General features: G+C 45.3%; 1 protein-coding gene across 1 annotated transcript in view; it reads left to right on the top strand.

Annotated features, from left to right (window-relative positions):
- Positions 1-615: 615 nt before the first annotated feature.
- The window catches only part of CHCHD6 (coiled-coil-helix-coiled-coil-helix domain containing 6), a 26,523-nt gene continuing 5,221 nt past the window's right edge, over positions 616-21,917 (top strand). Inside the window, exon 1 of the mRNA XM_017515989.2 lies at positions 616-817. Coding sequence (XP_017371478.1) covers positions 731-817 — 87 coding nt within the window. The 5' untranslated portion in view covers positions 616-730. The remainder of the gene's footprint in view (positions 818-21,917) is intronic.

Below are 21,917 nucleotides of genomic sequence, written 5' to 3'. Positions count from 1 at the left end.
GAAAATGTCTTCCCCTGCCTTTTCCTGTATAAATCCTACTCTCCCTCGGGCTCAGTTCAAAGCTGCTTCTTCAGAGATTGTTCTGGTCACTGAAATTAAAAGAGGCCTCCTTCTGTTCATTTCACTAGTGGCATCACCATGCAGTTTTCTGTGTACTGTCAGTTTACATGGATGCATGTTTGGTTTTTAACTTGTTTCCTCCCTTGCACGGTAAACCTCACAAGGGTGGAACACTCGCTGTCTTGAAGGGTGCTGTAGTGCGAGGGCCTGGTCCTTGCTCGCCTGGCGCTCAGCCCCTGCGGCTCTACACGTGTTTGCTGAATCAATGGAGTGGTGAACCCTCAGAAATTTGCCTCCAGATGAGCGCCTTCGCCGTCTCGGCGTCTACTGGCTTCAGAACATCACCCTCGGCTCTCCCTGAAGGGTGAACTCCCAAAGCCAGAACGTGTCCCTGTCCTTGGTACCTATCCTTGGCCTCAGCCTAACGCACTTCTGCAGGCGCTGACCGCCACGCCCCCGCCCGTACAAACGGAAGGACTACAACCCCCAAAAGGCATCGCGACTCCGAGCCATCCGATTGGTGGAGCCTACGACGGCGGCCAATAGAACGTGATTTTGTTGGCGAGTGCCGCGGCTGCACGAGTCCTGGAAAGCGTTGTTGGCCCGGTTACTCCGGAGCCGGGTCCCAGGTCGGGTGGCTGCCCGCTTGCCCGCTCGCCAGCAGCTCGCCATGGGGAGTACGGAGAGCAGCGAGGGCCGTAGGGTGTCCTTCGGAGTGGACGAGGAGGAGCGGGTCCGGGTGCTGCAGGGCGTCAGGGTGAGCAGCGCCGCCTGGGCCGGGGCGGGCACGCGGGCGGGGGAGGTGCGGGGCGGAGCGCTGGGCCAGGGCTCCCTCCACGCGTGAGGGACGTGGGGTTTGGGAGACGCCGGGGCTCAGGCCAGGACGAAGCTGCGCCGGTACGCGAGCCGGAGGCTGGCAGCCTTGGAGCTTCGCGACACCGGCTTCAGGGAAGGAGTGGATAGCGGGACAAAGTGCGAGGCCGCCAGGACATGAGAGACGCCCAGGCCACGTCCCCTCTCCGGTCGGCTTAGTTTTTACTTCTCTTGAATTTGCGCCCAGCCTGGCAGCCCCGTGGCCCCCCAGGTGCGAGCCTCCGTTTCTGGGTACGCGGTGCTTCCCACCTGGGCTTTGCCTGGGGACTCCGCTCTCCCCCGCCTGTCTGTTCTCCACAGCACAGCTGCGGGGTCTGGAAAAATCTTAGCTCAGATCCGATCCCCTTCACTGCCTAAAATCCCCCGTGGGTTCCTAGGGTGCTTGGATGATGCCTTCCCTGGTTCCAAAGCTGGCTGGTGCCCGCCGACCTCTGGGACCGCATCTCGGACTATTTCCCTCACGTGGCACTCGCACCTCGTCCCCAGCCTCAGGACCGCTGTGTTTTCCTGGAGGCTGCTGCTGGCCCAGTATAGGGTCTGTGCGCCGGCTGTTTTCTCTCTTTCAGTTCTCCTTGCATCCTGCTTGCTCTTGTAATTCTTGTGTAGCCTAGATATCACCTGAGAATCCTTCCCTGACCACCCAATCTGAAGTAACCTTCCACACTGTCACAGATTTATTATTTTCATAGCACTCATTACAACGTGAAGCTTCTATTGATAGTTGTTTACTTGTTTATTGCGCTTCCCGCTAGAGTGTAAGCTTGTTGAGGCTAAGGTTTCTGTCTGATTGAAGACTGTACCAGAACCCAGAAGAATAAAAGCAGCTCTTATTCCAGTGTAGGGGCCATGCGTTGGACTAAACCCTTTATAAGGAACTGATTTAATTTTCAACAGCCCTATGAGAGCAGCAGAATTCTGTTAGCTCATAATTATACATTAAGGAGAACTGAGGCACTGAGAGGTGAAGGAACTGATCCAAGGCCATGTAAATAGCAAATGGGAGAGCTGGGATTGAAACAAGCCCACTCCAGGACCTATTGCTGTGCTCTGCCTCCTTCTACACCTGTGTCTACACCTGTGGATGCTTTGTAAGCAACTGTGGAGAGATGAAATGAATGAACCCAGTAGAAGGGACAGCTTTAAATGAAATGCACGGAGCTGGGTGCAGGTGAATTAGTTAATTAAGGAGGAATTAGGCAGGTGGCTCAGAAAGACTTCAGGAGGTCTGGCAGGTGTTCATTAGCTGTGTGACCCTGAGTGAAAAACTCTTGAGCCTCAATGGCTACATTAAAAAAAAAATGGTTGTGTATATATCCTAGGTACTGCCTAGGATAAGATGATGTCTGTGAAAGTGTTAAGGAAACACAAAGAGTGCTTTGTGGGGGCCTCTGTTCTTAGCCTAGCAGAGTACTTGGCACATTTGGTGCTTGCTAGGTGTCGTATAATTTTGTTGACCTCACTTGTGGCAAGGATTAAATGGGGAGGAGATGGCTTGTGTTGGAAGGCCGAGAGGGAGGAACCTGAGTTGGAATTTAGAAAGATATGCTTGGGTCTGTTTGGGTGCTCCCACCCTTGTGATTTGGTCTCTTGTTTTGGGAAATGTTGGAAAGTTGAGTTGGAGTCTTCAGAGGTTCAGGGGAGTGCCTTTGCTGGGGTACCTTCTTCCAAGTTGATTGGAAACTTCATCTTTTTTGAGTATAAGACAAAAGTACATTTTATTTCTAGTTCTCTTAAATACTTTTGCAAAATATCAATTCTGTTTATTTAAAGATGGAGAATCAGGCTTAGAGAGGTTAAGGAATATGCCCAAGGTGTTAACCTGAGTAACTTCTGGGACTTTAATCCAGATGTTTTAGGTGCAAAAAACAACTTTTTCTCACTAATCTTCCCCCTCCCCATGATGTATATGCAAGGCAGCCTGAACATTTTGTGACAATACCTGTACCTGTCCTGACAGGATGCTGGTACCCCACTTAGTTTTATCAGACTAGTAAAACTAGAAGGAACTTTGGTGACTACTTCCTTTTCCAGCTGGGCAAACTAATCCGAGAGGCTATGTGACTTGTCCAGAAGTGCCCAGTGAGATGCACAGCCCCATGTTATGAGAGCCACATCCTTCCCTCTACTTGGGTTTGAAAGAGGAAGATTGAACAAAGGAGATGATGGTAGTGAAGTGTTATGGTGTAGGGGCTTTTTCTGTTAGCAAAGTTACTTGAGGGTTGAGGAATTCACCTTGTCTTTAGGCAAGGGAGTGAAAAAGATTGCCACATCAACAAAACAGTTGCCAAAGTGAACAAATCGGTTAATTTAATGGGCGGTAGATGCCAAAGAAGATCTGCCCCAGCTTCTTTAGATCAAGTTGAAGATTCGTAATGACCATTTGTATTTAATTCCTGAGACCTGGTCCTAGATAGTGTTCTAGTCCCTTTAAGATTAAGTGTTAGTGGCTGGGTATGGTGACTCATGCCTATTTTGTTAGCACTTTGGGAGGCCGAGGTGGGCAGATCACCTGAGGTCAGGAGTTCAAGACCAGCCTGGCCAACATGGTGAAACCCTGTCTCTACCAAAAATAAAAAAGTTAGCCGGGTGTGGTGGCATGCACCTGTATAATCCAGCTACTTGGGAGGCTGAGGCAGGAGAATCCTTGAACCCAGGAGGCAGAGGTTGCAGTGAGCTGAGATTGCACCAGTGCCCTCTGCCTGGGTGACAGAGTGAGACTCTGTCTCAAAAAAAAAAAGTGCTAGGTCTTGCTAGTTTACATAGTTATTTGCATAAATTCACAAAGTGTGTTCAAACCATAATTCCATGGATGGTAAAAGAAATTTAATTAATGCAAAATGCTGCAGTTATATTCAACTCTAGTTTTCAGAGAAAACATGTGAAATAGGTAAAGATTTTGTTTCAACCAGTACATTTAACCTCATCCTCCAGTGAGAGAAGGCACACATGGTAGTCACGTCCTGTGTGTGTCTGCTTTCCCTCTCCTCCATTCGGCGTGAGCCACTCTATTTGGTGATTTTGCTGATGTTGGTTGCTTCACCGTTCACCAGCCTTTTCCCCCTTCCCACCACCGAGCCCACCCCTGCTCCAATCACTCCAGACTCATTACCCTCTCTAGGCTTGATTGACTTTACCATCATGCATTGCTCCCATGAGGCTGATTCTGAACCACAGCGGAGGGCAAGATCAGGAAGGATGTGGTCAGACACAGAAGTGAGTCCCCTAATGTGCCTCTGCCAGAGAGGCCCTGTGCCAGAGCACTGCACCTGCAGCTGTCAATTATTCCTTACCTCAGTGAATGTTCACTGGCTTCATGTTACTGGTCTTGGCCTTGCTGAGACAATGAGGGACAAAGCCGAGGACGCTGTCATCATAGAGTCCTCAGCCCAGTGGAGAGAACTGACCAGAAAGGAAGAAACACAGGCAAAAGACTCAAAGAGCTTCAAGAGCTAAGGAGGAAACAAAAAGGGTGCAAAGGCTACTGGGGCTGCCTACTTGAGGTGGGATGGCAGTGCCTCTCAGGAGGAGACGTTGACTGTGGCCTGAGCCAGCCGTATGAGGAATGTGCGTATTCACTCTGTGCTAAGCACTGTGCCCGCTCTATTCAGAGCATCACCCCAGAAATTCCACATGCTCACCTGTGAGAGGTCATTATCCCCATCTCAGAAGTGAGGAAACAGGTTCAGTGAGGCCAAGTAACCCAAGATCACAGAGCTAGAACCTCAGAGTTTCTGACTCCAAAGCCCACATGCTTGGCAGCCACAAGGAGGGTAGGATGCTTGAGGATGTGGCAGGTGGCGAGGCCAGACTCAGGGCCTGAATGCCAGGCAGGACTGTGAACATGTTATATTCTGGAGGCCACACTGCAGTTCTCTAGTCAGGAGCAGAGCTTTGGAAAGGTTTTATCTGGTGACGCTGATTTTTCTTTAAAATCAAAAAAACAAGTTTAAGCCACTTGCAGTGGTGTGTTCCTGTAGTTCCAGCTATGCAGGAGGCTGAGGCAGAGGATCACCTGAGCCTGGTGGTTTGAGTCCAACATAGCAAGACCCCATCTCTTAAAAAAACAAAAAACCAATGTTATTGAAATGCAGTTTATATATTATAAAACTCACCCATTTCAATGCTTTTTAGTAACTTTACAGAATTGGGCAACTGTCACCACAATCCAATTGTAGAGCATTTACAAGACCTAAAAAAAAGATGCCTTGGCCTGTTTGCATTCACTCCCCATTCCCACTCCCAGTCCCAGGTAACCATTAATCCTCTTTCTCTATAAATTTACTTTTTCTGGACATTTCAGATAGTTACCCCTCGGTATTCATGGGTCATTGGTTCCAGGACCCCCATGGATACCAAAATCCTTGGATGCTTAAGTCCCTTATGGAAAATGGTGTATTTGCCTATAAACTACACATGTTGTCCTATATACTTTAAATTACCTCCAGATTACTTAAAATACCCAAACAGTGTAAACATTATATAAATAGTTGTTACACTGCTTTTAAAGATTTGTATTTTTTATTGGTATATTATTTATTGTTTTTTTCCCCAAACATTTTCCATTGGATCCATGGATACAGAGGGCTGACTATAAATGATTCATGCATCTTTTATGTCTGGCTTCTTTCATTGAACAAGTGTTTTTGGTTAGTTCATTGATGATGTAGTATGTATCAGTAGTTCATCCTTTGTATTGCTGAATGGTATCCTGTTTTATATATATACTGCATTTGGCTTATTCAGTCACCAGTTGAGGGCATTTGAATTGTTTCTACTTCTTGGCTATTGTGAATAATGCTGCTATGAACATTTATGTATTATACCTTTTTTTGAAGACATATGTTTTTAGTTCTCATGGATAGATACCTGAGAGTGGATTTGCTGGGTCATTCAGTTTATGGATTTGATAAATTGTCAGGTTTAATTTTTAAAGAAACTGCTGAACTGTGTACTGAAGAAGCTGTACCGTTTGAGATTTCTACCAGCAATATATGGGGTTCCAGTTTCTTCATGTCTTTACCAACACCTGTTATTATCTTTGATTCCAGCAATTCTAGTGGCTGTGAAATTGTATCTTGTGGTGGTTTGAATTTGCATTTCCCTAATAACTAATGATGTTGAGTGTCTCTTCATGTGCCTATCTGTATATTTTCTTAGGTGAAAAGTATGTGCAGATCTTTTGCCCATTTTTAGTTTATTTGTCTTTTTATTATTGAGCTATAAGATATCTTTGTGCATAGCAGGTGTGTATAGGTTATATGCAAATATTATGCCATTTTATAGAAGGAACTTAAGCATCCTCAGATATTGGTATCCACAGGGGTCCTGACACCAGTCCTCCATGGATACCAAAGGATGACTGTTCTCAATTCTGCCATTGTAGGGGAAAGCAGCCACAGACAATATGTTTAAGTGAATGGTTTTGACTGTGTTCCGATAAAACTTTATTTACAAAATCAAATGGTGGTTTGGCTTTGGCTCAAGTACCAGAGTTTGCTGAACCCTAATCTAAATTGATGTTTGCTTCATGAGACATCTTTTTTCTCCAGACTCTGTTGAAAAGATTATTCTTTCCCCATTGAATTACCTTGTGAAGATCCATTGAACGTAAATGTAGGGGTTTATTTCTGGACTCGTCAGTTCTATTTTATGTCTGTCCTTATGCCGATACAATGCTGTCATGCTGATTATTGTAGCTTTCAAAATTGGGATGTGTAAGTCCTCTCGCTTTGTTATTTTTCAAGATTGTTTTATCTGTTCTGGGTCCTTTGCATTTCTGTATACATTTTAGGATAAGTGTCAACTTCTGCAAAAAAGCTGACAGGGATTTTGATAGGATTTGTGTTGAATTACTTCCAGGAGAATTGCTATTTTAGTGATATAGAGTCTGCCAATTAGTGAATATGAAATATCTCTCCAGTCATTAGATCTTTCTTAAGTTTTCTCAGCAGTGTTTTGTACCTTCAGTGTACAAGTCTTGTACTTCTTAAACGTATTCCCAAGTATTACTTTTGATGCTGTTGTGAATGAAGTCGTTTTCTTACTTTTATTTTTGGGCTCGTTGTTGCTTTATATAGAAATATAGTTGGTTTCTGTATATTGATCTTGTATCTTGCAACCTCGTTAGACTCATTTATTTTAGTAGGGTTTTGTGTGTGTGTGTGTGTGTGTGTGTGCGCGTGTGTGTATGTGTGTGTGTGTGTATTTCTTAGGCCTTTTAACAGGTAGGATTATGTTGTTGGCAAATAGACTGACTTTTTTTCCAGTCTGGATGCCCTTTTTCTTGCCCTCTTGCTTGGGCTAGAATCTCCAAATGTCCTTGCCTTGTTCCTGAACTTAGGGAGAAAGGATTCCGTCTTCCATCATTAAGTGTGTTAGGTGTAGGGTTTTCATAGATGCCCTTTATCAGATTGATAACTTTATCTTTCAGTAGTCATGGCCACTGCTTTCTCTCTGTCCGTATGTCCTGTTTTTCTTTTATAAGCCCTAGGAGGGCAAATCCTGGATTTCCATTGTAGTGTCTGCTTATTAGTATATACATGTTGGGTTACACACTTGGATTAATGAATTGACAGTCCTTCTCTAGCCAAGCTGGTGATCGTGCGGCAGCTGTGCATGAGAATCTTATTCTCCCAGGCTTTACCACAGACCTGTTCTGGATGTGTGAGGAAGACTTCGTTTTCCGCCATGTGGTTGTCTGGTGAAATGCTTCTGAGCTTGCCTCCTTGATTGTTTCAGCTTGAACATGGATGTTCCTTATGATATGTTTTACATGATTACTTTTCCTGTTCTTTCTTTTGTTCCTGCTAGATGGTAACCTCTGTGCTTAGGATCCTGTTCACTCTAGAATGTCTGCTTTTTGGTAGCAGCATTCAACTTAGTTGACTTGCTTAAAGGCAGTGTGGTAAACAGAAGATCCGAGACCCAGGACTGATGCCCTGACACTTCAAAAGGATGAGTCTTTCTTCTTCAGTGCAAGATGGAGATATGATGTAGCATCTCCATGCACCCATTTAGCATAGACACCGCTAAGGGGTTGCATTATAGGTCTTCTCTGGTCTTCCTTCCACGGCTGTAAAGCTCACCTGGCTAACTGTTTGGATGAATGGAATTTGATGGAGCCCACATCAGGAATTGCCAGCTTGGAAAGCCAGAAAACAGGTGGCCAACTTCTCTACCACTTTTCAATAAACAGTATCTGCTTTTGATTTCAAGTCCAGCAAATGTTGCTTGAGTATACACTGTGTGCTGGTTTCTGGGTTAGCTACTTTCACGTGTGTTACTCTGCTTGATGCTCCTAAATCCATCACATCTTCTGACAAGTGTTGAGGCATTAGAAAGCAAGGTAAGCAAATTCTGCAGGGAAGCACAGTACTTTAGGTCTCTCTACGTTTTCCATCTCAGCTGCTGAGGAGTGGAGGCTCATCTTAAAGACAGGATGGTTGAAGACCCAGACACCTGCATGTAGATTTCCCCTGGTGCCCTCCATTTTTCTGCCTTGGAGGTTCTGAAACTCATTGTACATGAGAATGACAGCAGGGCACGTCTGCACAACCACACTGTACCTTAGGGACAGAAGGAATCACTCTCAAAGTTTATTTGAACTTCCTTTAAATTTTATCATAATAATAGTAATACAACTTAAATAGTGCAATAGTTAAAAGTTATTTCCAATTCTTACTTCAGCATATGACCCTCGTCTATGATGATCTATGATGAAATTCCATTACATTCCTTCTTTCTTCTATCACAACACAATGTTGACATTCTCTCTATGTAAAAGATAAATCCATAAAATAATGTAAATGTAAGGTGATTGTTAATTGTAACCCTTATTAAGCTCATCTTGGACCAGTTCCCACATTTGGAAAGTAAAGGTGCTGCACTGGGAGGCAGCCTTAATTCTCCCAGGTTTCAAGTGCTGCCTTTCCCTCTATTGGAAGGGGTTGCTTCTGCTCTCCATGGTGGTACTGGTGTCCAGCATTGATGTCCGTCTCTGTCCTTCCTGTGTCTGGTAGGAGCTTCCAACCATTCCAAGCCCGCTGTCCCTTCTGCGCCCTGTCCCTGGCCATTCTCGTTCATCCTCATTCATGCACCGATGACTTCGGGATTCTAAATATCCAACACAGAGCTTTCCAGATGTCTCTGCCAGAGCCCCGTGCATGTCCCATGCATACATTTAATTGACTATGTCCAAATGGAGCTCACCCGCATTTTTCCTCTAACCCCTTAAAGATGACCCTTGTCTCTTATGCTGTGAGTAGCTCTAGTACCCAGTCCCTCATCCAGAAAGCTGGCGGTCATCCACATTCCTCTCTTTCTCTACATTCATAACAAGTCTTGAGCTTTACCTTTCATCAGTTTCTCAGTTTTGTCCTCTCATCCTTGTCCTTCCTACTCTCAGTTCAGGCCCACACTGTCTTCCCCTTGACCAACTGACAAATTGTTCATTATTAGCTTGCTTCCCACAAATCTATATTTTCGGGTGCTACCAGGGTTTTTAAAAGGTAAATTTTACTTTTGAACAGGTTTCCAGCAGATGGTCATTAAATGCAGACAGTTAAAAGGAGGTGGCCGGGGAAAAGCCCATCTTCCTTGAGCTGTATTTCGTCAGTCTTGCTCCTAGAGGCAGCCTGTGACCAGGTTCTTGTGTCCCAGGGACTGTTCAGAGTTGAGGCTAATTGTGTTGCATCCTTTCATATCTCCCCTTTGCCTCTCAGTTAAAGACACATTTCTAGGCTTGGCTCACGAGGTCCTCCATGTGTGGGTGCCACTTTCTGCCTTCACTGCACCTCCCTGCAGGGACACTTGCCCCTGTGTGACCCTAAGGTGCTTCATGCATGTGTGACTGTGATTCTCCTTCCTTCCTTTGGCTGGCCAAGTGCAAGAGTTGCCTTCAGAAGGAGCCTTTGGTGGTGTCCCCTGCAGACTCTGTGCTCCCCTCCCAGGGCTTACTGCCCTGGGCTGAAATGATCTATTCCATGCTTACTCCCTTACTGCCCAGTGAGCAGGGACCACATCTTCTTCATCTCTCTGCCTCCAGCACCTAAGCCAGAGATTGGTACAAGTCAGTCAAATACTTGTAGGACAAAATTTTAAGCCACTGGCTCAGGTTTTCCAGTCTCAAACTGCGAGTCCAGAAACATAATGATATTGATTGGTTTTAAGTAATTGCCACTATTTAAAAGTTGGGAGGCTCTACATAAATTTGATTTTTAGCTTTTTAGGGGAAGAAACAGGAAGTGTGCCATTCTCATGTGGCAATGCTTTGTTGGAGTTGCGAGGTGGCTGTGCTCTTCAGGTGGCCGTGCACGCTTGTCACAGTTATACCATGGTATCCTTGCATGGTGCTTTCTAAATTTTATTTAAAAAAATCAGGCCTGTTTTATTTGTTTCCACCACCTGTCTGACTCCTGTGGGCATTTGTGTGTGCCACGCTTGGTGTAGGAGGTCTCTGAGGGCTCTTCTTATAATGCCTTTCTGGGATTGACATCTGTGGTGAGCAGCCGGTACATCTAATTTCAGCTCATAGAAAACCGAAGAGCTAGGGAACAAAATCTCCAAGGCAACAGCCTTAGGCAAGGAGGGTAATCTTTTTCAGATCACAGGGTTGAGCAGCACCTCTACAGAGATTGGGGTGTTGGGCATCAGGGTGTTGGGACCAGGAGCCAACAGGCCTAGCTTCCTAGAAGCGTGTTATTCTGGAACTGGCTGCATCGGCACTGCCCTCTGCCTGCCTGTTGTAGGCCTGGGCTGATTTGATCTCTTCCTCATTTTCTGGTGCCAGACACCCAGCAGGCCCTCAGAAAACACTGCGTTGAGTGGATGGAGCATGGCCATATAGGCCTGTCTTGGTTGCTGACCCACTGTGTAACTTTGGGAAGTCACTCTCTGCACCTCACTTTTTTTGTCCTCAGAGTGAGGATGATGACACCACTCCTGCCTGTGATGCCTTGCTTTGTGAAGTCTGTGAACTTTCAATGCAAAAATAATACTGAAACTGCTTCCCCACTGCTCTTTCCCAAATGTGTCTAGGTAGTTACATTTTTAAGGCTAAAAATGTGCTCACTTTCAGCTTGACATTCCACTAGTTTTTAAAGTAGGTTGTCTGTTTCGTGAGTATAGGGATGCTCCTCCTGTCTGTCTCCTGGGGGCTCCAGAAAGCACTGTCGATGGGGAAGGGGGAACTGCAAATCATTCTATTGTTTCCCAGTCGTCCTTTCTATGAGAAGAGTTACTTGTTGCCTCAGAGCAGCTCCATGTTACTGCCTTTACTTGTGCAGAGGTCCCTGTTAAGTGTCCAGGGGTTTAGGTTTGAGTCTTGGCCATAGCACTTCCCATGTTCCACCTCCCTGGCTGTAGTTTCTTCATCTGTAAAATGGTGATCGCTGCACAGGGACTGCCCTTACCCGGAGCCTGGCATATGGAGTGTGCTCTAGGAACAGCAAGTCAGAGTCGTTTTTGTTATTAGTCTTGAATAGGCACCCGTATCATCACTCTTGGTGCAGTCTTTTCTAGCTGTGAGCTTTGTTGCCCACTTCTGGAGTGTGGGGAAATTACATTCTTCCTCTGGTCTGCCCATAGGCTGTCTTATGCTGGGGATTCCCCAAATCTTTCTAGAGAGGCAGGCTCTTGCAACTTCTTGTGCAACCTGTTTGCCTGTGGAACCGAGCTGCTTGGATGAACTTAAAACATGACACACACACAGAGCTCAATAATGTGGCTCAATAACGATGCCTACCACTTTCCTGCGAGCTAGACTCAGGGCCTTGCTATCAGTTTTCCCTCATCCCTGTTACTTCAGGAGTTTTTCTTCTTGCAGAATGCATCTTATTTTTAAATGCCAGTTGGTCACAATTTCTCATGAACCCTTGCAGAATTTTCCAAGGCCGTGGATACAAGTGTTCTCTTTCCCTTCTGTGAGTACAAATGAGATTATGCGGTTCTGTCCATTCCCTTTTCCTCTCACCTGTGCATGTAGTCAGGTGGTCTGAAGTAGTCTCACTTCCTTGGTGTCTTTTGTCTCTGTTCCCTCTCCGTCACTGCCGCAGCTGTCACACTTCTTACTGCTCTTCTTCCTGATTTGCACTGTTCTGGCGGTGTCCCTGCCACCAGCCCCTTCATGATCTCAGTCCTGCCTCCTGCTTTGCCAGACCTTCGTGTACAAAGAGAAGACCCTGACTGTGTCCCTGCTTACTGCCTTCATTGACTTCCAGTTTCAGCTTCCTTGACTTGCCACCCAAGGCCCACGACAAGAGCCCCTCACACCTGATGTTTTCACATGCCTGCCAGACTGAGCCACGGCGTTCCTTGGCGCTCCCTCCCTTCTGTGCTTTTGCTCATGCTGCGCCTCTCTCTGGAATGCCCCCCCCCGCTCACACCCCTTCTCCGCCATCGTCCCTTCAGGCCTGATTCAGGCCGTCTCCCTTCCAGCTGGAACTCGTGGTTCTGTTGTTGAATCTCCTGGGCCCTTAGCAGGGCTGCTCGTGTCCACTGCTCAGGGGCTTGTCTCCTCTCCGTGTGTGCCTGTCTGTTCCACCCTGGTTGACTGTGAGCTCTTTGAGTAGAAGAGTCATGGGTGTTGTATCTTTACATAATCCATCTCACTAGTGCTGTGTTATGGACTCAGGCCTCTAATAAATATTTAATTCATGTGGTTCACAAACATTTGAGTGTCTCCAGTGTGCTAGACACTGAAGATACAGCAGGAGCACCATGGAATCCCTATGCCTGTGGAGCTGCTGTGCTGGTGGAGTGAAGGTAAAGAAGTGCTCGGGGTCTGTTGTGCCAGGTGATCATAGTGCTGCGAAGAAAGAAAAGCAGAGTAAGGGTAGGGGCGGTGCTTGCAGAGGTGGGGTGGTTGGGGGGCTGGTTCCAGACGGGAGTTGGGGAAATGCATGCAGTCCCGTTTGAGGCTGAGCCTGCTGGGAGTTGGTTGGTTCCCTGGCCTTTCCACAGCAATCGTGGCCCCTCTGCTTTCTATCGCTTTAGCTTCTGTGGTGGTTGTCCATTCTAGGGCCTGTTCTAGGTAGTTAGTGCTGCTTAGCAGATGCATCTCCCCTTGCTTTTGCTGTTGGGGTGACAGCCTGCTGCCCCCAGAGCAGAGAAGCACAGCAGTTAGGCATGCAGGCCTAGGGTCCTGCGACCTTCCCTGCAGTCAGGCTTTGGTCCTGTGGCTTCATGGGCTGGGCAAGTTCTTTAACCTCTCTCTGCCTTGGTTCCCTCATGTAGAAGGTGGTTGTGGCATTGTGAGGATTAGTGAGGTGGTCCGTGCACAGTGAGTGCTGGATGACTGTTAACCAGTAGGTAGGTAGCGATAGTAAGGTGGCACAACTCAGTTGCAATCATAACTTGTATCCTCATGACCCCTTATATTGGGTCAGCTGTACACTGCTCACTGCTGTCCTTGTTCACTCAGTTGTTGGTAATACCTACTTGAGTTTTTTAGGATGGCACCCTTCTCCTTCCAACCTTTTAGTCGTGGGGTGGCCATGTGACTTACTCCATGTTATTTACCTGTATGGTTTAATAAAGAAACCCATATGGTGGCATGCCCCTATAGTCCTGGCTACTCAGGAAGCTGAGGAAGGAGGGTCTCTGGGGCCCAGGAGTTTGAGACCAACCTGGGCAACATAGCAAGGCCTTATCTATAAAAAATAAAAAAAGAAACCTGTAGTCTTTTGGGAACTTGCCACTTAAATTCACAGTTGCTTTTGGGTGAGGGTGGCATTTTGGTTAGGATCAAATTTTGGTTTCTTCCTTGCAAGGAAGTGGGATCTGGGTTCCAAATGCATTTGTTAAGGTGGAAGTGCTGAGGGTGTGTGTGTGTGTGTGTGTGTGTGTGTGTCTGGCTTAGATTGAAGCTTGAGCCTCTTCCTGACCTGGCATTGCATCTGACTCGGACTGTTTGTGGGACTTCCCCAGTCTGCATGCCTTCCCTACCTTCAGCCATGGAGCTTATAGGGCAAGGACTATGGGCTGGAGAGGGGAGGAGAGAGAGTCTCTTCCTAGATGACACTTTGTCATCAGAGACTTGTGGAGGTACCAGCCAAGTGTGCCATGGTAGTGACAGGGAAGAGGCCCCCTCTTTTGTATCCCCCTATTACTCCAGGGTGAGGGCAGGTTCAGATTTGAGCCACAGGATGTCAGATCTGGAGGGCACTTTCAAAAGAATTTGCCCACCTTAATTTTGTACACAAGATGGACAAGGCGAGAATAGAGTTGCTCAAGGTTGCAAAGCTACATGGAGAGCACTTAGAACAGTGCTGATGGTCTGTGGCAAATGCTAACTGTTATTATTGATTAACTCATATATTTTTATGTACCCATTATGTGCTTGGTACGAATTATAATTAGCATTTGTATAGCGCTTTGTAGTTTCACTTATAGCTAATATCAATTGTTTACTTTGTAACACCTGCTTTCTGTAGATTGCTTCATTTAATCCTGGAAATCATAGTAGAGTCTGTACCATTAATTATTTCCATCTCACAGATGAGGAAACTGACTTAGAGCCAGGAAGTCCCCTGGCCAAGGTCACACAGCTGGTATGCAGCTTAGCTGCGGATTCAAACCCCGGGCAGGTCTGACTGCAAAGCACTGAGTTCCTGAGCTGTGCCGTAGCCAGGCCAGTCTTGAGGGAGGCTCCATTTCCTAGGTGAGGACTGCGAAGCTCAGAGAAGCTAAAGGATTGGGGCAGTGCCACACAGCTGGAGAGAGGGCGGAGATCCTCCTCCTCTGCACTGCTCTAGATTAGCCCTCTGTCCGCTAACCACACAGGGCCTCCTGGCAAGCTCTCATGGCACTGTGACCCATGGGCCGTGGCACTGAGCACCCAGCTCCGTTTGGCTCTGGAGGCCTCCCCTCTGGTTCTGTTGGTGCGGGGAGCACTGCCCAGATGGTGTTTATTCTCACATGACTGCTGTGTATGTATGTATATTTGTTGATTAAAAATATTACTTGCTGTATTTTGTGGCAACATAAAAAAATTACAAATCTCTCGCTGCCAACAAGAATCTTGCCAATGTTTTCATTAACCTCTTACAAACCGAGCTGTGTGCTTCCATTCCTGCTCCCCAGGGCTGGAACTGGCAAATCCGAGCCTCCTGCTCACCTGTGCAGAACCCCTGTGGTGGCATTCTCGTGCCCTCAGATCAGATGTGAAAGCCTGACCCTGGTCAGCCAGGGCTCACACAGTCTGGCCTTTGCCTGCCCGTCTGGCCTGATCATCTGGTCCCCTTCTTTTCATTCACTGTCCTCCAGCCTACCGACCTTCTGTGGGGCCCTCAGACATGCCAGACTTGGTCCTTCTGAGAGACTGTACTTCTCCTGTGTGCTGGAACTAGATTTCAGGATATACATGCAGTTGGGCACCTCATCCCTGGGCGGGCATCTTGACATGAATGTCACGGCTAAGCAGACTTCCCTGGTGCGTGCAGCTTCCTGTGCCCCCGCCCTGCATGCTGCCATATCACTTTGTAATCACTGTTTCTTCATTCATAGAGAGCACTGATCACTAGTGGACCTCACTGGTTCTTCAGTGTATGTTTAAGCATTTCTGAAACGGCGATGTTGTGTAAGATAAGAGGAATGCTGGTTTCACTAGGGTGTTTTGTCTTTCACCGGGCCATGTAAAATAATGGTATGATTTACAGTTACTGGTATCCTGGCTTAGGTGAGGAACGACCTAGCGTGTTTACTGTGTATTGTCTCTCACCTGCCATCCGAATGTGAGCTCCAGGAACTCAGGGACTGTGTCACTCCCTTTCACTGCTGTTGCCCACTGCTTCTAGCACATTGCCATCACAGTGGGCACCTCATGAAGAGGGACAATGAGTCATGGCTATGGCATCCTTGTCTGTCTGCCGCTGGCCAGGCTGCTTCCTCTGGTCCTTGTGTGGGCTGCACTACCAGAGTCGTCTTTTTTTTTTTTTTTTTTGAGACGGAGTTTCACTCTTGTTGCTCAGACTGGAGTGCAGTGGCGTGATCTCAGCTCACTGCAGCCTCCACCTCTCAGGTTCAAATGATTCTCCTAAGTAGTTGGGATTACAGGTGCCTGCCCCCACACCTGCCTAATTTTTGTATTTTTAGTAGAGACCGGGTTTCACCATGTTGACCAGGCTGGTCTTGAACACCTGACCTCAGGTGATCTGCCTGCCTTGACCTCCCAAAGTGCTGGGATTACAGGTGTGAGCCACTGTGCACGGCCAAGAGTCTTTTGCATATCAGTGCCTGCTTTTTCCAGTATCGTAGCCTTTTTCCATGGCGTGGATTAGGACATTGTCAGCTGTGACTGCCGCTGTCATGTAGACACTGCCACTGTCATGCACAACACAAGTGCAACCACATGTGTTGTGGTTGCCTTGTCCTCACCCACAGAGATCCCGGGATCCCTTGAGGTTCAGTCCTCAGTGCTGATCTTACTCAGGACACCCATCTGGGTCTTCAATCCCTCAAGAGCCTGGTGCGTTCTCACAGGGTCCACTCTGTGATGGGATTGCTGTCCAGTCTTGTGCTGGTAAATTTCTAATAACTGACTCTGCTTCTTACCCCTCTCAAAGGGCCTGGTTTGTAGCATTGGCCAGTTTCTATGGTGGATATACCACTGTGGCCAATTTCAAACTGCTGTCATGAAGTCAACCAGCACGTTTCCTGAAAATTTAAAAATGAGCTTTAGCCGGTTTCAGCCACCATTCAGGTGCCCAAATCTTTTCATTCAGCCTGTGTTCTTTGAAGTGCTGGCTTCAGGAACTTTCCTGAAGTGTTCCCTCTTGAGTGCCTGTTCCATGTTTCCACCTCCTGGGAAGGAAGTTCCATGTTGCTCCTGTTGTTACCTTGCACCCAGCCAGGTGTCCTGTTTCCACCCTCAGCATATGGCTGACCCCAGTAAGCACTGGGGACTTGGGCTTTTGATGTTTCTCTTTACTCTCCCATACACTGTCTCGCTCAGGGTCTCAGCTGCTACAGTACAAAAAAGGAGCAGATGGGCAAGCTTGGGAAGGCTTCTCCCTTTTATAACATGGGAATTTTGTATTTACCTACAATCAAACAGATCTGCTGCCTTCTTAGAATAATTTTCTTAATTTCCCCCACTTTTTTTTGTCATTCTCATGCAAGTTATTCCACGAACTTGAGATCAAAACTCCTTCTTTTCAACTCTATGCTCTCTTTCATTCCATGTAGTCAGGGTAGCCACCAGAGGAGCCTTTCATTCTACCTCCCACGTAGGCTGTGGTGAAAGTTTCCTTGAGGAAACTTTCAGCGTCTCCTCGGGATGGTTGGACCCCTCCCTCTGCCTGATTCCAAGCTTCCTTCTGTGCCAGCTTTATCCAAGTCCTTCCACCCCGCGCCTTCAGAAGTGAACCTGCGGCGGCAGGCACAGAGTCTCTTCCTGTCTGTTCCTTTTCCCCTGTGCTCTGCCCTCGGCCGTGAGGCTTCTGCCTTTCCGAAGACACCACCACCCCACCCTTGTGGTGGAGCTTGTCCGCTAAGTCTGCTCCTGCTGTAGGGAATCCATCCCTCTCTTGGCTGCTTCCAGCAGCTGGAATCCCTCCTTGTACTGTTCTCAGTGACCTCCTGTCTGGGCGGTTCCTCTTTGTTTTTTGTGTTCTCTCCCTTTTTATTCGTAACAGCTTTATTGATATGTTTTTCACATACTGTACGATTCACTTATTTAAAGCATGTGATTTAATAGTTTTTAGTGTATTCACAGGTATGTGTGACCATTGTCATAATCATTTTTAGAATATTTTCATCACTCCCACCCCCCACCCTCCCCACCAAGTCCTACTTACTCTGTAGCTGTCAGCCCCTGGTCCCTGCATTTCCCCAAGCCCAAGGCAATCATGAATCTACTTTTGTGTCTAGAGATTTGCCTGTTGTGAAGGTATCCTATAATATGTTGCACAGTTTGGTCTTTTGGGTCTGACTGCTTTCACTTAGCGTTGTGCTTTCAAGGTTCCTCCATGTTGTAACATGTCAGTAATTCATTCCCTTTTATGGCTGAATAATACTCCACTGTATAGATCCACGTCATTTTACTTATCTATTCATTGGTTGATGAACATTTAGGTCCTTTCCGTTTTTTAGCTATTATAGATAATGCTGATATGAATACATGTTTTCATTTGTCTTTGGTATATAGTGAGGAGTGGAATTGCCATACCATGTGGTAACTCTGTATATCCTGGCAAATACTTATTATGATTTGACTTTTAAAATTTATTTATTTGGAGACAGGGTCTCACCTGTTGTCTAGGCTGGAGTGCAGTGGCACAATCATACCTCACTGTAACCCTGACTTCCTGGGCTCAAGTGATCCTTTTGTCTCAGCCTCCAGAGAAGCTAGGACTACAGGCACATGGCACCATACCTGGTTAATTAAAAACAATTTTTTTTTAGAGAAAGGACCTACTGTGTTACCCAGGCTGGTCTCAAACTCCTGGTCTCAAGTTATCTTCCTGCCTTGGCCTTCCAAAATGCTAATATTACAGATGTGAGCCACTATGGCTGACCCTTACAAGTTCACCTTTTAATTATAGCCATCCTCATGGTATGATGTGGTATCTTATTGTGGTTTAGACCCATGTTTCTCTTGTGAGTAATGATGTTGAGTATATTTTCATGTGCTTATTGATCATTTGTATATCTTCTTTGGGAAAATTTCTATTCAGATCCTTTGCCCATTTTAAAATATGATTTTTTTCATTTTCTTATTCAGTTGTAGGAGGTGTTTATATATTTTAGATAAAAATCCCTTATCAGGTATATGATTTGTAAATACTTTCTCCCATTCTGTGGGTTGTCTTTTCAGTTGCCCTAGGGTGCCATTTGGTATTCAGAACTTTAAAATTTTGAAGAAGTCCAATGTATCTATTTTCCTTTTCATTGCTCATACTTTTGGTGTCATCTCTAAGAATGTATTGCTAAAGCCAAGCTCATAATGATTTATCCCTATGTTTTCTATTAAGAGTTTATAGATTTAGCTCTTAATGTTTAGATCTTGGATCTGTTTTGTATTAATTTTTGTGTACGGCGTAAGGTAGATGTGCAACTATATTCTTTTGCAAGGGATATCCAGTTGTCCCAACACCACTGGTTGAAGAGACTGCTCTTTCCCCTCACTGAACCATCTTGGCACCCTTGTTGAAATCAATTGCCCATAGATTTATAGGTTTCTTTATGGCCTCTGTATTCCCTTCTATTGATATGTTTGGTCTTCTCTTGTCATTTGTCATTAGCTATTTGATTTGTATATATCTTGAATACTACAGGGACTCTATTATTATTATTACAGTCTTTTGTGACTAAGTGAATATTCATGGTAAAAAATTAAGACACAAAAGTGCCAAAAGTGAAAATCCTGCGCCAGCCGCTCCTGCCCCCACTTGCGGGACCTCGTCCTCTGAGTGCTCTGCTAAGCAGCTTTGTAGATTTCTCCTCAGAGCAGACCTGCACATGTGTCTTATGTGCATGCATGTGAGATCCAAATGCAATTCACACTTGTGTATATGTGGATATGCATATATTCAAATTCAGCAATATTTATATTTGTATGTCTGCATTTTATTTTTATAAAATTGAGATGTACAAAAAACTTCTATGACTTTTTAAACAATCAGCTGTATATCTCATGTGTCTTCCATGACAGTGTATATGTATTTTACCTTGTTCTTAATGATTCCATAAAATTCCATAGGATGTATATGCCAAGATTTCCTCAATCAGTTCCCTATCTTTAGATGTTTATGTGGTTTCCTTTTCTTTTTTCCCTTTTTCCTCTGGTGTTGCAGTGAACATCCTTCCACATGCCTTTGTGTACATGGGGGAGTACTTTTCACAGTGAGATATCTGGAAGTGGAGTTGCTGATCGTGCCTTTTAAAGTAATTTTTAATGTCTTTCCCTCAGCTGTGCTTTATGATGCCTTGCACATACTAGGCACTTAATAAATATTTACTAAAGTGAACTCTTAAGGGTTTTTATCCTGGATTGATCCCCAGCTTGCTGTTTTATCTCAGTAAACTGTTTTATGACACCCTTAGGCCTATTTCACTTCCTCTAAAATGAATGAGAGTTTTGGTTCTCTAGTCTTCATTAGGGGAACTGAGGTGAAATGAGTCAAGCCGTATTTTGATTATCTACTGTATGTGTGGCACTGGAGGTGTACAGAGATGAGTGAGTTGCAGCCTTAGGCCTCAAGGTATTTAAAAACCATCAGGGTAGGCAGGCGGAAGGTGTAGTGCTTCTCCGAGAAGCACACGTGTTGTTGGGGATGCACAGAAGGGAAGAAGTATTACTGGCACACCTCGGAGGTGGTGCAGGCATGGCTCCAGATACCACAGTACAGCCGATGTCAAAATAAAGCAAATCATGAACTTTTTGGTTTTCTAGTGTATATAAGAGTTGCATTTACACTATACTGTAGTGTCAGGTGTACACTAGCATTATGTCTAAAAAGTATATATACCTTAATTAAAAATGCTTTATTGCCAAAATATGCTAATGATCATCTGAGCCTTTAGTGAGTCATGAATTTTTTGATGGTCGAGGGGGGTCTTGCCTCCGTGTTGATGGCTGCTGATGGATCAGGATGGTGGTCGCTGATGGTTGGGTTGGCAGTGGCAGTTTTATAAAATAAGACAATGAAGTTTGCCACATCGTTCAACTTTTCCTTTCACAAAAGATTTCTCTGTAGCATATGATGCTATTTGATAGTATTTAACCCACTGTAGAACTTCTTTCAAAATCAGTCAGTTTTCTAAAAGCCTGCTGCTGCTTTGTCAACTAAGTTTATGATTCTATTCCAAATCCTTTGTTGCCATTTCTGCAGTGTTCACAGCATCTTCACCGGTAGATGCCATCTCAAGAAACCACTTTCTTTCCTCATCCATAAGAAGCAACTCCTCATCTGTTCAAATTTGATCATGAGACTATAGCAATTCAGTCACATCCTTAGGCTCCACTTCTAATTCTAGTTTTCTTGCTATTTCTACAACATCTGCAGTGACTTCGCCATTGAAATATTGAACCCTTCACAGTCATCCATGAGGGTTGGAATCTACTTTTAAGCTCCTATTAATATTGATTTTTTTGATCTCCTCCCATGAATCATGAATGTTCTTAATGGCATCAGAATGGTTAGTCCTTTCCTGAGAGTTCTCAATTTACTTTTCCCTGGTCCATCAGAGGAGTTACTATTTATGGTAGCTCTAAGCTTATGAAATGAATTTCTTAAATATTAAGACTTCAAAGTCAAAATTAGTCCTTGATCCATGAGCTACGGAATGAATGCAGTGTTAGGAGACATGAAAACAACATTCATCTTGTACATGTCCATCAGAGCTTTTGGGTAACCAGATTCATTGTCAATGAGCAGTAATATTTTGACTGGATTCTTTTTTCCTGAGCAGGTCTCAACAGTGGGCTTACAGTATTTGGTAAAACATGTTGTAAACAGATGTTCTGTCTGTGTTGTTCCATTTCTAGAGCACTGTCAGAGTAGATTGAATATCATTCTTAAAGGCCCTAGAGTTTTCATAATGATAAATGAGTGTTGGCTTCCATTTAAAGTCACCAGCTGCATTGGCCCCTAAAAAGAGAGTCAGCCTGTCCTTTGAAGGTTCGAAGCCAGGCATCTATTTCTTCTCTTTATGAAAGTCCTGGATGGCATCTTCTCCCAGTAGAAGATTGTTTTGTCTGCACTGAAAATCTGCTGTTTAGTTTTGCCACCTTCATCAATGATCTTACCTAGATCTTCTGGATAACTTGCTACAGGTTCTCCAACAGCACTTGTTGCTTTACCTTACACTTTTATGTTATGTTATGCCCATAACATAAAAGTATTCTTGGGCCGGGCGCAGTGGCTCAAGCCTGTAATCCCAGCACTTTGGGAGGCCGAGGCGGGTGGATCACGAGGTCAAGAGATCAAGACCATCCCGGTCAACATGGTGAAACCCCGTCTCTACTAAAAATACAAAAAATTAGC

This window comes from Cebus imitator, unplaced genomic scaffold (assembly GCF_001604975.1).
Source record: "Cebus imitator isolate Cc_AM_T3 unplaced genomic scaffold, Cebus_imitator-1.0 Scaffold568, whole genome shotgun sequence".
NCBI classification, from domain to species: domain Eukaryota; kingdom Metazoa; phylum Chordata; class Mammalia; order Primates; family Cebidae; genus Cebus; species Cebus imitator.
Note: the sequence above shows the minus strand (reverse complement) of the source record. Positions and strands in the feature narration are given on the sequence as shown.